The following is a 15481-nucleotide window of genomic DNA, read 5'->3' as shown; positions in this document are numbered from 1 at the left end:
TGCTTATGGATGAACTTCTCTTAAAGTTTTCATCATGCTCAGGAGGTCTTGTGTGTGTTATTCTAATGATTTGTATTGTGGTGCTGTGGGATCTTGTCTCATAAGAGTGATGTGCATCGGGTAGGAAGACTTCCATGCTGCCAGTTACAGACAGTGAGTCAATTTTCTACTCCTTGCTGTGTCTTCACCTGACATCTGAATTCATTATGCTGCCTTAGTTTATCTTGTCATGTCATAGCTATTTATTATAAATTTCTTCCTCTCAGTTTCTCCACTGAACATATCTTTCCATTTCTTTTTACATTTAAATCTTATTCTGTATAGAAATACAAAAATTAATACCATCTCCTGAAACATCACTAATTTTTATTTACATTCACTTTCAACATCTTTTTCCACACACTCTATCAAATGCATTTATTAGCTTTTCTCACTTTCATTCTCTCTCATCTAAACTTAATTTGTTATTACCTGATAAGTAATTTCCTTCCTATATTATCTTGTTTACATAATACAGTATTTGATGTGGTAGGTCTCTTCCAGCATTGAGGTGGTTGTCCTCTACCAGACTGTGTGCCTTATATTCTATCCAAGGTTGGCAATAGACTGAAGATTTGCTCATACTTGTTCATTCCTTTGTACTCCTAACTGGTAATAGGTATTCTCATATGTATTGTTCATTTGGTTCATACATGCAGCTCCATTTCTTTGGTAAGTGACAGCAGGCACTGAACTTAAGATAACTAGTTGTCAGTTTCTAGAAAGCAAGTTGTCTTGATGATGGTGTAGTCTTATTTAAGACTTAGGGATGTTATATGTTCCCATGGAGAATAGATATAGATTTCTATGTTGTCTGGGTATCTGAGGTCTGTATTGGACAACAAAGAAATCCATGGCTTTCTATTCTTGGTGGGCCTGAGTGAAAGTACCCATGGTGTGAAATGATTGTTGTTGGCTTTTGTTTTGGGATATTGAGGTGTCTCAGCCCAGTCAACCAGCTGAACTCTGCTGGTTTTTTCTAATCAGTGGCACAAATCTCAGCTTGATTTGGTTGTCAAAGTCATCCTGAAACTATTTCCAAGTGTCTTACGAGGTATTTGGCTGCTGTCCTGTAAGACCCTATCACATTCACCCTGTTATGGACATAACATGTCTGGATATTGCTTGATTGATTGGCATTCTATTCAGATTTGTTGTTGCAATTTTAGGTTTTTATATTTGGTTTACTTTTGTTAAGGGGTACAAATTTGGATAACACACTCTCTCTCTCTCTCTCTCTCTCTCTCTCTCTCTCTCTCTCTCTCTCTCTCTCTCTCTCTCTCTCTCTCTCTCTCTCTCTCTCTCTCTCTCTCTCTCTCTCTCCTTGACTTTTTTTGACATTCATAATTTAAACTCATTTTGTGTGCGTAATTAAGTTGTATTTTATTATGCTATGATACCATACCATACCTACATCGTGCAATGAAAATTAAGCTTATGCATTTTGTTATAAGAAAAAATAGACTTATGAAGGAAGTATGTTGGAGGAAACAGCTGCTGCTATGATTAAATACTAGCAAGGCAGTCTAGAGAGTGGAGGGAAGGGATATTGCAAGTCTGCTGTTGAATCTGGATGAGTGGCAAGATGGAAGGGATAGTTTTCTGAAGAGACATGAGTGGAAAGGTAATGAGATAGTTTATGACAAGAAATTGAGGAGTAAATGGAGTACATGAGAATGGGGAGCACATAATGGGTAATGTACAAGAAAGAAGGTTATTCTTTAGACTTTTTACAACATAAGGTGATACATAGGTATTGTACACTTGGAGGAGGAGAGATGAGGGTGGTGATAGATGAAGGAGAGGTATGTCAGAATTCATAAGAGAAATTAAAAGGAGAATAAGTAAAGAATGGCAGGAAACAAAGTGTGAAGTTCATGAGAGATAGAAAGTTCTTTGGAAGTTAAGGGAGATTGGAGGGTGAGAGTGTATAAAAAGAATAAAAGAATATGGAACCCATGTATACAATGAGGAAGAAGTGATAGCCATGTAAAAAAGAATATTGACTGTTTTGCTAAATGAGAAGACAATAAAAGAAACAAAATGTTTAGTGTGGGAACATTTGGAGAATTAGTGCTTATGCAGAGGCAAATATAGGAGGAACAGTATGGCAAAGATCCAGGCATAGATTTTGAAAATTTTCAAATGTAGAGGTGACTTAGCAAGATGGCTGCTCCTGAAGTGTTCGGGGTAAAGTGTTAAAAAAGAATATAGATAGTTACATGGTTACAAGTATCAATCTTACATGTGCATTTTCTACAAAAATATTCTACCTTGCTTAGATCTTGTGGATTCAAAATCCCTATATCATCAATGCATTTTCATTTATTCTATTATTGTTTTTTTATTTATTATTATTTTTATTATTTTTTGTTTTTTACTATATCCATCTTGTGTTATTGATCAGAGAATTTCATGGTTTTATTTATTTATTATTTTGAATCATAATTTTTCAAGCAAAATGTTCTTAATGATGTATCGTATATGTACAACTGTTGCACTTGAACTAATATTAGAATTTGATGATGCTATTGCAGGCAGGCAGTCATGGTGCACTCTACTAATATGGCCAACACAGTTCCTGGTGCACCCTCTAACTATGTAAATAACCAAGTACAGTACATTCCCCATATGGGTAATCAGGGAGTTGTCAGGATTCGAATGCCAGCACTAACTATCCGAACCTTGTCAAATAGTCAGGGGATAGTGAGAATTCAAGTGCCTACCAGTGAAGCCCAGAACCTGCAGAATATTCAGGTCAGGCTTCACCTTCCAGCAGCTAATGGACAAGCACCTCCGGGAACTTCAAGCAATCCTCTTAGGCTCACCTAGGTCATCTACATCAGGTAACAGAGACTCGGGTGCTGCAGTTTGTAAGCAGCCGAGGTGATTAATAATATAACTTTGAATTTCAGCTTGGGACAAAGACAAAGGGAGAGTGAATTCCAGCAAGACCAGTCTCTCACTCTCCAGTCACGTGCAAATACATCTGGTCAATCTAATGCAAATGCAATAGATGGTCAGGATGTGATCAATGTGAGCAGTGATAGCAGTGGTAGCAGTGATAGAAGTGATAACTTGTCAGACTCCTCATCAGTCTCTGGTGATGAGGGTGCTTACTATGGGGGGTATGGTCGCTGCTTCAATTGTGGTGAGTGTTAGTTATTTAAAAAAAAAAAGGCTTTTAAAACATTGTGTTACTTTCTATAGTCACTCAGTTTATAAAAAAAATGTAGTGTGATAGTTGTAAATTTCTGTTTAATTAAGGTATAGGAGTCATTACTTAGTACACATACTATATGATTGTGGAAACTTCTTTTTAAAGAGAGAAACTTACCAAAGACATGAAAAAAAATGCGATGAAAGAAGAAATAGAGGATAAATTTATTAAAACCTTCCTCTTGAATGAGTTTAAGTCATAAGAATGTGGGAATATACATAAGCAGGCAGGGAGTTCCAGAGTTTAGCAGAGGATTGGATGAATGATTGAGAGTACTGGTTAACTCTTGCATTATATAGATGGACAGAATAAGTGTGAGAGGAAGAAGAAAGTCTTGTGCAGCAAGGCCATGGGAGGAGGAATGGCATGCTGTTTAGCAAGCTCTGAAGAGCAACTGGCATGAAAATAGCAATAGAAGATAGCAAAAGATGCAACATTGTGGCAGTAAGAAAGAGGCTGAAAACAGACAGGAGAGTTAGTAAGGTGAAGACTTCTTGATTCCATCCTATCTAGAAGAACAGTAAGAGTGGAGGCTCCTCCATACATGTGAAGACATGTGAACACTTGAACAGATAAGACCTTTGTACAGAGTTAGCAGTTGGGGAAGGAGAGAAAATTGGGAGAAATGGCTCAGAATGTCAAACTTCATAGAAGCTGTTTTAGCTAGAGATGAGACATGAAGTTCACAGTTTAAGTTATAAATCAAAGACAGACTTAGGATATTCTCTGTAGAAGAGGGGGACAGTTGAGTGTCATTGAAGAAGAGGTGATAGTTGTCTGGAAGGTTGTATTGAATTGATAGATGGAGAACTTTTATTTTTGAGGTATTAAACAATAATAGGTTTGCTTTGCTCTACTCAGAAATTTTAGGTAAATCCAAAGTCAGATGTTCTGTGGCTTTCATGCATTATATGTTTACTTCCTGAAGGTTTGGTCATCTATGTGAGAAAATCATTGGAAATATATAAGTATAAAATTCCACATACTATGTCTGATATGAACTTTGAGAAGTAAAAAAAAAAAAAAAAAAAAAAAAAATCCAAGAAAGTCCTATGGTAGCCACATAAGAAAAATGCAATCTGACAAAGCAGTAGTCTGACCACAGCACTGCACTGTATGTCAATACATGTATCAACACTTTTAAACATTAACTCTAGTAGGGAACCTTTTAGATACATCCAAGTACCAGGAAGCATTTGCATAAGAGGCCTCAAATATGTATTGGTATTAGTATTACATTTAATAGTATTAGGGCAAGAAATTGAATAATAATGGGATAGTATTTGTGAGGAATGTAGTTCATAACCTGGCATCCCATTACACAGATCGAATGTTATGGTGTCTGCTGTTTGGTAGGGAACACCTCATGCCCTAAGCTAACAGATTTTTTTACCAGTGCACATCAGTCCATCTGGTACTAATAAGGTCTCTCTCTCTCTCTCTCTCTCTCTCTCTCTCTCTCTCTCTCTCTCTCTCTCTCTCTCTCTCTCTCTCTCTCTCTCTCTCTCTCTCTCTCTCTCTCTCTCTCTCTCTGCAAAAGTTTATAGACATATTTTTTATATATTATTACTTTGATTTGTGGATGTTGCTTTTGTTTAATAAGTTTAGAGATTCACATTAGATTGTAGTTCATCTGCATTGTAGTTACTTGTTACTGCATGGTGCATGAACAAGAAAAAAAAAAAAGTTTATTAAAATATAGATGCCAGGGATTAAGCATTTCTTTTCAGCAGAGATTGCGTATGGTTATGCAAAATTCCAGTAACTTCCTTATTTTCAGTGGTTGTTAAAAAGAAAAGGTTTTAGTTATGTTATTTTACTTTGATTTATTGCAGGGCGGCGTGGACACTGGGCCAATGGCTGTCTGGAGTACTATTGGTAACAAGTTACTTTTCATATGAACAATATGTCATAATAGTGAAATCATTCTTATGTATATGTCTTTATATTGAAAGGACGCACAGAAGTAAGGATTGTGGTATGTTCTTGTGATAGATTTGAAATGTCTTCAGTATTCTATATCTTGTGTTAAAATTGATTTTCTATAAAAAATATCATTTATATATTGTCATTTTATAGCCATGTGGTATGTTCAAGGATTGTCATAGATAACATTATTCACTTCATCTTATTATTTTTCCATTTATTATGCTAAAAAGGAGGAGACTGAGAGAATGTTTGTGAGATGAAAGCTGGATGTGTTAGGTTTGATGGATAAATCTTATTTTGTAAAGTGAGGAGATGGAGGTGTGCGATAAGTGGGCTTAATAGGGGACGTAGAAGTGCAGTGCAGTGTGGTTGAGTAGGATATTGTGCTTTGGGTCAGAACTGAGAGAAATGAGTTGATTTAGTAATACTGTATATATGATGTGAAAAAGAATGATGGGGTAAGTAGTGAAGGTATGTGTAAGATAAAATTAAGTATAACTAATTCAAAACAGTGACTCAAAGCACAGTGTTGAAGCTTTATGGTCACAAAAAAGCATAAAGTTAAATAGTAAGAGAATATGCGAGTATGATTGCTGTAAATGCAAGGGGTCCACCGAAACAGGAGGATAGGATGCCAAAGTACATGGGAAAAAAAAAAAAAAAAAAAAAAAAACAATAAGAGGAATTTTTTTTACAAATAATCCATTTACCAAGGGGAAAACATGCCAATCAGTCAAGCATTCAATAACTAGACCTTATATCCTGGATTGGGAGATTGTAATGTGGTTGGTTCTACAGGGCTGCAACCAATAAACCTACAAGAGGAAACCCATGGAATATATAAGGCCAGTTTTGCCTGCAGGAATCTCACATGGTAAAGGTATGAGCTGTGGTCATTTGGTGGCTGAGTTGAGACATTCCAGTGCCTGGGAATACAAAAACCCCAAAATGATCTTGGGACCTGACAATCATTTTGGTTCTGACATACTTTTCATCTGTTCTCAGGCATGGTTTCAATCCTTCAGATCAGTGAAGGCCTTTGAGGGTTGATATTTATTCCATCCCTTCAGTTAAGTTTTGCAGTGCTTGTATGGAATATATACGTATATATATATATATATATATATATATATATATATATATATATATATATATATATATATATATATATATATATATACACACACACACACACACACACACACACACACACACACACACACACACACACAGTGGTACCTCAGGTTACTTCCTTCATCCTGTCCATGATCCAAGGTGCAAACTGAATCTTCATTTCTTATCGAAACCAATATGAATTTAATTAATCTTATTCATGATATATATATATATATATATATATATATATATATATATATATATATATATATATATATATATATATATATATATATATATATATATATATATATTCACCTAGTGTGTGTGTGTGTGTGTGTGTAACAACCAGGCAATCATAGTGGCATAATGTGAAAACTATGGGAGGCAAGTGTCAGGCACTGGTGCCCAATGCTTGTGTCCTTGTATGAAAGGGGCCTTAATTATTTTAAAGTTAACAGCTATTTCAATGGGTAAAAATTTGTTCTAATGGATGATTTTTGTTTTCTTCCTTAATAAAGGAATTTGAGTCCAATATCTGTTATGGAAATAGCAAGAGGAAAAAGGAAAAAAAATTGTTGTCAAGATATACAAGCTTTATTCTGTAGATCAAATTCAACAATAATTCAGAGGGTTGCAGTTTTCCCCATTAACAATAAAGCTGTCTTCTTAAGTATAGAAAAAGGCAACAAACACCTGAGATATTAATAGTTGTGTTTTGTATTTCAGACTACATCTTAGATAATAATAGCTACATTTAATTTTTGAAGCATAATTTAGAAAATTAATGTATACAATTCATTCAACTTTTCTCCATTCCCTTAAGGGGAGTGTCACATAAGAAAATGGAAAATTAAAAATTTAACTGCTACTATTGAAAATTTTTAAAATATATAAATGAAAATAAAAATATGCAAATAAATAGACATCTAAAAAGTTCAGGCTGAAAATGTGCAAGTAAAAGCCATGGTGCATCTGAGTAGTTGCCTGTTAATTCATCCTTGGACAATACTCTGCACCAATTTTCCAGTGTTACAATGACATTTTCATGGCATTCTATAGTGTGTCAGTCTGGTACCTCATTGCCCCTTTATTACAATTAATTATCACCCAAGGTGAGGATGTCAAGAAACACTGCCTCCCTCATTATTACCAGACTTGCTCTGCTTTGTGTCTTGATGACCTTGGCTGTGGTATTTTCAAACAATGCCTAAAAGCCAAACTGAGCAAGGGGTGCATGGTCTGAAGAGAGCAAGAATGGTAGAAGGATGGGAGACAAGCACCAAACCCTACCTCTTTCTATGTCTAGGTTACTGAGTAGTATAAACATGGGGATGAGGCCTCATCATCTGACAAATGCTGATTTGCCTCTAGATGCCAATGAGTCCTGTTTTTATTTAGATATTTTCAAAGAGAAAGTAGATGATTATGGTATGCATCTACACATTCCTTGTTGATGTGTAAGATAAGAGAAGGATGGAGGAAATCAGCTACAACTTCATTTTTCCATATTTCTTTACAAAATAGTTCCATAGAAGCTCAAGTGTACTAAAACTTGAGACTTTTCATGAAATTTAAGTGTGATGCTCCCCTTAAAATTTTTTTAATCATTCACACCACCAGTTGCCTTATTTTGCAGCCGCTGACGGAGGAGCTACACTAGAGTGGACTCTGTGATACCGTGAAGAGCCAGCTCCTTCAGGGTGTTGTCCAGATACCCAGGGTCAGGGTAGCCATGGCCTCTTGTGTTGTTCCACTCAGTCTTGTGGTGGATCTCATTCCAGGTGACACAGTTATCCATACCTGTGGTGACTGAGGGACCTACAGTGAAGATTAATCGCCGTCGCCACGCCTCTCGCAGGAGTCTCACTACCTGCACCACACATACCAAGAATTAGAATGATCTTATTCTTTAAATCCAATCACTTAATGATCTAATGCAAAATACGAAAGTCTTATAATGAAAATTATGGATAAAGATACACTAGTTGTGGCCCAAACTTTACAGATCCATAATAACCTTATCCACTACAGTGGCGTAGTGGATAAAATGGTGAGCGTGGGATCGGGCAGATGTCCACGCATAGGTTCGAATCCCACCACATACCGCTCTGCAACTATGCCATTTGTCAAGTGGTTTAAAGTTACCTACATGTCACCATGATACCCAGGTTCTAGGTGGTTACACTGAAGATGCAATTGGGTGGTGATATGGGCCCTAATATGGGTACCACTATAAATAAAATTGCCTGCACCAATAATGGGCAGAAGCTGAACAGTACTTCCCACACACTCTTCAAGTGTGCCTAAAGGCGCTATAGGCCGTAATAAAAAAAATCTATATGGAGGGCTTCTAGATCCTTTCCTCCTAGAAGCTAAGCTATAACTGTAATTATTTTTTCTTAGGGAATGCTTGTGGATGAGAGAGAGAGAGAGAGAGAGGGGGGACTTAGATCTCATGTGTGTTTAAGTTACATATGTTCCCTGTGATCTTCATAATAGTACAATTGAAAAGTGAGAAATAAGATTACAAAAATAACTCACTGAAATTGAAGCTAAACATAAACATACTTATATTGTCCTGGTGATTAAAGATAGTTTTATATTTTTCTGGTGATAAAAAGCAGTTTTATACATCTGATCTTTTAATATCAAAATGAATATATTTCAGGGGTTTCAATGTGTGACCTACCTGCCAATCTATACGATGCTAGATCAATAATACAGCAATGGGATTGTTACCTTTTTACCCTTCTCATTGTTGGGGACATAAGCAGTGCGAGGAAAGCCAATAGCACGATAGGGCCTGCCAGGGTGAGGATGTTCAGGGCCTTGTATGCCACTATTGATGCTGCATATATAAAGATAAGAATTAATCAGAATAGAGAACAAACTGAGGATGATAAAAGATTACAATTTCATGTTGGGGGGCAGTATTACATAGACTGACATCATTAACCCTGTTCCACCATAATAGGTCAAGGTCGTATTCCATATCTGACCATCTTTTTATTATGTAGAAGGAGCAGCACTAGCCAAGGGCAAGAAAAGTTGGGGTGGGGGGGGAAGAAAAATCAAGACTTGGAACCCGTACTGGCAATCAGATACAAGGATGTGAAGTGATGAAATTTACTAGTGAAATTAAATGGATGCATGAATAACTTACCTGTACGTTATTTGCAATGTACCACAGTCAGGATGACCAGGGAGGGAGCTGCGCAGTGTTGTGACATTCATATTGCCAGGGGGTTGGTTACCAAGCTTTTCCCCATGCAGGGTCTTACAATTGGGGCACTCCAGAAATTGAGGGAAGCTCTTGGCCATTTCTCTCACACATGCAAGATGGAACTGGTGCCTGCACAAATTGAGGCTCACCACACCATCACTCTGTACACCTGTGAGAATGAAAATCTTGAAAAGCCTGCAGTCATCTGACGAAAAATCCTGGTTTTATAACACTTGCCTGATTTGTCCATCCATGCTGGCATTCAAGAAAGATGACAGGAAGACTGACAGTAATAAATACTGCACTTTTCATCATGCAAGATGCAATCACACGTTTGTCAGAAAAGAACAGTTCATGAAATTGGTAGTATGAAAAAAAAGTATCATTTAAAAATAGAGAAATATTTAATTCTTGAAAGGACATTAATGCAATTTTAAATCCATATTATATCAGATTATTTATATATTCTGTTAATCTGTTCCTATAGATTTTGTGCTCAGTTGTCATGTACAACATAGGATGGCAGTATGCAACTATGGTAGCTGCAACTGATGCACAGGTATAACTTTGAGTGATGTATCTAAGAAAGAGGAAAGAAAAGGAAATGGAAGGATTTGAAGAAAAGAGGAGGGAATGCAGGGTTAGGAATAAACAAATATTCTACCATGGTAATCCCTGTGGGGGAAATTCTGAGGAAAAAATGTAAGAGACATACATGGTGTAACACAAGTTCCTGCAGATATTGCCAGACATAAAAGTGCAGGTTATTCTAAGTAGAAAATGTTTCATACTGAGTGCCCGAGCAGGGAGTGGGTAAGGAGCAAGGCTAGCAACAAATCAGCTGATTGTTAGTCAGTTACTTTCAGTTTTCCTCTGAGACAGTGACAATGAATACATCTAAACTATTTCAGAAATCAAAGATATGTGTCGTGGAAATGGTCTATCTCCTCAATAGTTAGCTGCCCGTCCTAGCCATTGCCTCTGTTACCCAGCCACACTTAATTTCATACAACGATTGAACAAGTCCTAAAAGTGCCACTTAAATTAACATGTACTTGAATTAACTACACGTAATATTATATGCAGAAACTCATAGTACACCTTGTACAAATTAAAGATATACTGTGATATAATATGCACTCATAATCAAACAAAAACATTTTAAAGAGAGAAAAGGAGGATAAAGAAATTTAAGAGACTAATGCAGTGCCTGGATCATGAAAGAGAAATGTATCACTTTCCATGCTGCACCAATGGCAAGGTGGTAGGAATGAGAGCATCAAGAGCCAACACTGCAAACAGATCATTAACAAACCTCTACCTGATGGCTGGGATATTCTAGAAACTTCTTCTTCCTCCAGATATCCTGACACCTCAGTCAGACTTCTCATACAAATGGAGCACGTGTCATCTGGTGGAGACTCCACTGCACTGGTGTACTGCAACAACAGCTAAAAAATTGAATTATTATATTAACATTGGAAGCATGGTACTTTTCTGCTTCTTATTTATTCTCTTTTTATTGCAACAAGAGTAAAAATGAAGAACTTACTTTATCCTCAGGAGCAATAGGAGCCCGGGAACCTTGATGACCTTTGTGACTTCTGTTTGTGAAGCTCCTATTGTTGGTATGGTACTGTGAGTCCCAAGGTGAAATATCCCCTCCTCTCATGCAGGTTTCTGGAGATGGTAATTGAGACAACCCCTGTGCTGTTCTCTCTCTAGTTCTTTTGCGCTTGACACCATTAATTTGAAGGGCAATCTCAGAGCCAGAATGAGCTGCATTAATGGGCATGAAGTGGCACTGCTGGAGAGTAGATGTCTGCAAAGAGTACAATTATAATGTCTCCATAATCCAATTCTTGATGGTGATGCCAAATAAATGACTGACTTAGGGTGATAATCATGCTTTGGAACCAAATCTTAGTCAGGTAGGGCTGGCTAATTCTGCTGGTATAAAATAAAATCAACTAATACATTTTTTAAGAGAAAAAAAAACATCATAAGGAATAATCTCAGGGTTTTATATAAAAATTTCAATACTTGTCCTCTGGAGGTGTTGCGGTGGTGGTGAGCGTGATCAGTATTAAGTGGTGAGACATCATGTGGGCGAGGAGAGTGCCCAGCAGCACCTCTCATCACATCACACACTTCTTGGTCTTCAGCAAAAACATCTTCATCCATATTCTCATCAGACTCCACATTAATAAGTTGGTCCACCACTGGACTGGACATGAAACTATAAAAAAAGAAAAATGCACAGCTAGTTTATGACAAATCAATACCTGTAAAATTTAGCTTAACTAAAATGTATGTAGATGGTATAGCTGCTGAAAACAAGAATGAGACCTATCTGAAATTTTTATAAGTTGTAATATTATCTATCAGTTCAGCTCACCCAGTTTCCATGCTGCCAGAATAATGGTTACTGTTGTTTGTATCATCATCTTGAGAGAGGTAAGTAGAAATGGTGTCCACACTGGGCCGGCGGCCACTCATCAGAGAGCTGCAATCTGAGTCTAGTGTGTGATTGGATCCAAACTTGCCTGAAGATAATTCATTCCTAGAAAATAAAAATGAAGGAACATTTATTTTAATAATAATGTCAAAACAAATCTCATGATGTTCCCAAATGCCAATCATTCTACCAGGGACATACCTTGTGCTGTGTGGTAAATATGTGGTGGAGTCATTATCCTCAACCAGGTGATGATTACCATTGTGCTGAGGGATGGCATGGGAGTGTGAAGGAGAATTCTGGAAGTGTAGTGGCCTGGGAGGGGCACTGGATCGTGGTCTGGCTATAGGAGGAACATTGGACCGAGGGAGTGGTTTAGGGGGACTTGATCCACCTTTGTTTCCCCACTGACCCAGCTGTCGTCCAGAAGACGAAGGATCTGACGTTCCAGCACAGCTACTGGTACTGCTCTTGTTACTACGAGGCCATACCTTGGGAGTTGCAGTACGGAAATGAAAATAGTAGGTAAAATATTTATCACCATAAGGCTAAATGGTGTCAGTAATCTCTGTTGAAAGTCATTGGTGCCATCTTATATTGTAAAGGATTAAAAGATGGGACACAAGCTCTGGTGCTCCAGAAAGCAGGCAAGGCAATATTTATCAATACCAAGATGTAGGTATTAATAAGGCAAGTTGTTTCAGTGAGTTATGCAAGGTGCATGTTATCTAGGGATATTTAATATTATATCCACTATTTCCTCTAACCTTAGAGATGAGAGCACGTGATTTATTCTCAGTATGAGAACACTCCGAGTCATCCTTGTTGCCTCTGTGCTTTTGCCTCTCCCCACTAGAGCAAGAAGCAGGGATAGGAGCTACATTTGATCCCTTGTTGGCATTGTACATAGTCTGGTTGCTGCCACCTGCAACATTTTTTTTCATATTTGTAGATACACTAAACTTAACAAGAGTGACTAGTTAATACATATACATATGCAATAGTCTTTTACTGATTGAGGAGTTAAATAACAAAGATAACTGTAAACATCACAAATATTCTCCTTCCTTGTATAATGTACTGTTACTGAATGAAATCTTGTCAAGCACAGATAATAATTAAATTTCTGAGTCTAAACACACAACGTCAAACTATATCAATTGCCTTGGCCTAACAAAGCTACTCCAATTGAATATCCAATACAAAATTCAAAGAAATTTAGAACAAGTGTTATACTGTCATTATTGAAGGTCATCTATGAATTGTCATGAATAAATCAATATCTCATCAGACATGGAAACAACAAAAGGCTTTGGATACTTGTGTGGCTGAGCTGTGATGAGGATGCTGGTGGCTTCCCCACAGGATAGGCTGCCTGCTGCACCCGGCGTATGGCCCGCACAAAGCCGGTCTTACTATTGACCTTAGGGGGAAGAATTTAGAAGGTTAAAGTATTTTCAACAATTTCAAGATCAGTAGTTATCCTTATATCATAAAAAAGAAGAGGGAAATTTCATTACCTGGTTCAGGTTGCAGAAATTGATGATATATGGGCAGGCCGGAAAAGTCTGGCTCATATCCAGAGTCTGAGCTCCCTGCGGAACAAACGGACATTAAATAATGGATAGCTGCCAGCACAACTATGTGGATGATGCCTCCATCATTAATCCATGAAATTTCAACAATCACAAAACAATCAGTATTTCTGTGCCATGGTATAATGTTCAACTTGCATTACATGCATAAATTCATAAAAAAATATAAAAAAATAAATAAAAATATATAAAAAATATGCTCAGATGAAATGGGGTACATCTTATATATTTGTGCATCTTATATGACATCAAATACACTATATATTTCAATATTAAGCAATGTTTGAATTATTCTATAAAACTCCATCAATGTAGCTACTGTACAATATGCCAAAAACAATAGAATTTTTATTCGTGGGAACATTAATAATTTTCCTTATTTCTTATAGGAAGACTTTGTTAAGTATATACATATCCATTCCATTCCAGAATGGATTAAAAACATATACAGAGATACCACTGAACATTTATTTGTTCAGATAAGAAATGAAATAATGTTACATTGCAGACAATAAATGTTAATAAGTAATATTTGAACATATAGTTTACTCACTGTTCCCCAAGACTCTTCAATGATACACTGCACACACATATCATAGGTATGCCAGTCCCCAGGCACATCCCCAGCCCACTGCCACACAGCCCCCTGCCCAGCTGGAGAACTCTGGGGGAAGAAGTTTCTGCGCACTTTTATTCGGTCTCCTGCAAAGTAGAAAGAGGATGTGTGAGAACAAACTTCCTTGAATAATCTATTAATGTATGACCTCTAAGGAACTGTAACTCATGCAGCACCAAAGCAACTAACCAGAACTGATGCATTCTTGCTCCATTTGAGGAAGGTGGATGCAGTAATTCTTCAGAGTGGGATCAGAGTCTCCAAGAAATACAGAACGCAGATTTTTTGCATAAGCTCGCTCCAGCTGCTGGGCGACTTCTGGTGGATAGGGTCTCCATCGCCTCTGTGACAATAGTATTATACCATGACCTTCAAAAACCATTTATTGTTCACTCCTAAATTATAAAAAATTTGCTAGTAATATGGAAAAAATGTTTTATAGAATACATATTCCTTAATACAAGAGTTTTATGACATGCATTAAAAATTTCAATCATCTTTAAATGTGTTCTTAAGGTGGTAGGCATGGATTACAGCTTATGGATCCCATGATAACTTCCCTGTCTTTCATACCTGATATTTTTTTTTTTTTTTTTTTTTCTGATTGCAATTAGGTAGTAAAAAAAAAAAAAAAAAAAAAATATGATGTGTGATCTCACTGAAACACAGACAAACCAAGATAATAAACATCTAATATGACTGAAATTATTCAATGTTTCTGCCGCATCATTTAATAAGAATAAAAACGAGTCAGTGACTTTATGTTTACTGCTTCCTGGCAAAGAGTACTGGAGAAACTTACTTGTTTGTTTTCCCACTCCCACACCACCACCAGAAGGCCCTGCTTGCCTGATGCCATGTATGCTCTCTTGCAACTCAATTATTAATTTCCACCATGTTTCTCACACCTGTAAGATATGAAAATACATAAATTGAATGCATTAACATCTCTATGGCTTCACAAAGGTTACAGTACATACTTCGTATTCTCATATTAGGTTGGAAGAAAGAAACAAAGAAGGAAAGTTATGATGAAGTAACAGAGGTTATCCAAAGTCTACTAAAATCATGTTTACCCAAATGACTCAAATAGTAATGAGTCACCATACATGTGTGTCAGAGATTTCACCTAAACATTTCCTCTCATGACAACTAGGCCTATTTGGTTTAGTCAATGGCATAGCTAACCCTAGGCTACAATTCTTTGGGGAAAGACACTTTTGGTCTCCACAGTTGTCATTTTTAACCCCTTCAGTACTGGAATGCATTTTTACCTTGAATT

General features: G+C 36.9%; 2 protein-coding genes across 12 annotated transcripts in view; one reads left to right on the top strand and one right to left on the bottom strand.

The window, feature by feature from the left end:
• The window catches only part of LOC123516471 (E3 ubiquitin-protein ligase RNF8-like), a 22952-nt gene extending 14872 nt beyond the window's left edge, over positions 1 to 8080 (top strand). For 2 of the 5 annotated variants that reach the window (XM_045275794.1, XM_045275792.1), the window contains exons 12-13: positions 2577 to 2885; positions 5095 to 5322. In XM_045275794.1, coding sequence (XP_045131729.1) covers positions 2577 to 2871 — 295 coding nt within the window. In that variant the 3' untranslated portion in view covers positions 2872 to 2885; positions 5095 to 5322. Of the gene's footprint in view, positions 1 to 2576; positions 2886 to 2954; positions 3191 to 5094; positions 5323 to 7943 lie in introns of those variants that run through there. The other 3 variants (XM_045275793.1, XM_045275795.1, XM_045275797.1) reach the window with 3 other exon arrangements.
• Positions 6883 to 15481, bottom strand: part of LOC123516469 (probable E3 ubiquitin-protein ligase DTX2) — a 12095-nt gene continuing 3496 nt past the window's right edge. For 5 of the 7 annotated variants that reach the window (XM_045275784.1, XM_045275789.1, XM_045275787.1 and 2 more), the window contains exons 2-15: positions 15002 to 15107; positions 14389 to 14542; positions 14137 to 14285; positions 13509 to 13583; positions 13309 to 13411; positions 12756 to 12913; positions 12190 to 12479; positions 11929 to 12093; positions 11574 to 11769; positions 11083 to 11352; positions 10846 to 10981; positions 9471 to 9699; positions 9047 to 9155; positions 6883 to 8177 (exon numbers count right to left, since the gene is read on the bottom strand). In XM_045275784.1, coding sequence (XP_045131719.1) covers positions 7959 to 8177; positions 9047 to 9155; positions 9471 to 9699; positions 10846 to 10981; positions 11083 to 11352; positions 11574 to 11769; positions 11929 to 12093; positions 12190 to 12479; positions 12756 to 12913; positions 13309 to 13411; positions 13509 to 13583; positions 14137 to 14285; positions 14389 to 14542; positions 15002 to 15058 — 2310 coding nt within the window. In that variant the 5' untranslated portion in view covers positions 15059 to 15107 and the 3' untranslated portion in view covers positions 6883 to 7958. The remainder of the gene's footprint in view (positions 8178 to 9046; positions 9156 to 9470; positions 9700 to 10845; positions 10982 to 11082; positions 11353 to 11573; positions 11770 to 11928; positions 12094 to 12189; positions 12480 to 12755; positions 12914 to 13308; positions 13412 to 13508; positions 13584 to 14136; positions 14286 to 14388; positions 14543 to 15001; positions 15108 to 15481) is intronic. The other 2 variants (XM_045275790.1, XM_045275791.1) reach the window with 2 other exon arrangements.

The sequence above is a fragment of the Portunus trituberculatus genome, chromosome 41 (genome assembly GCF_017591435.1).
Source record: "Portunus trituberculatus isolate SZX2019 chromosome 41, ASM1759143v1, whole genome shotgun sequence".
Classification (NCBI taxonomy): Eukaryota; Metazoa; Arthropoda; class Malacostraca; order Decapoda; family Portunidae; genus Portunus; species Portunus trituberculatus.
Note: the sequence above shows the minus strand (reverse complement) of the source record. Positions and strands in the feature narration are given on the sequence as shown.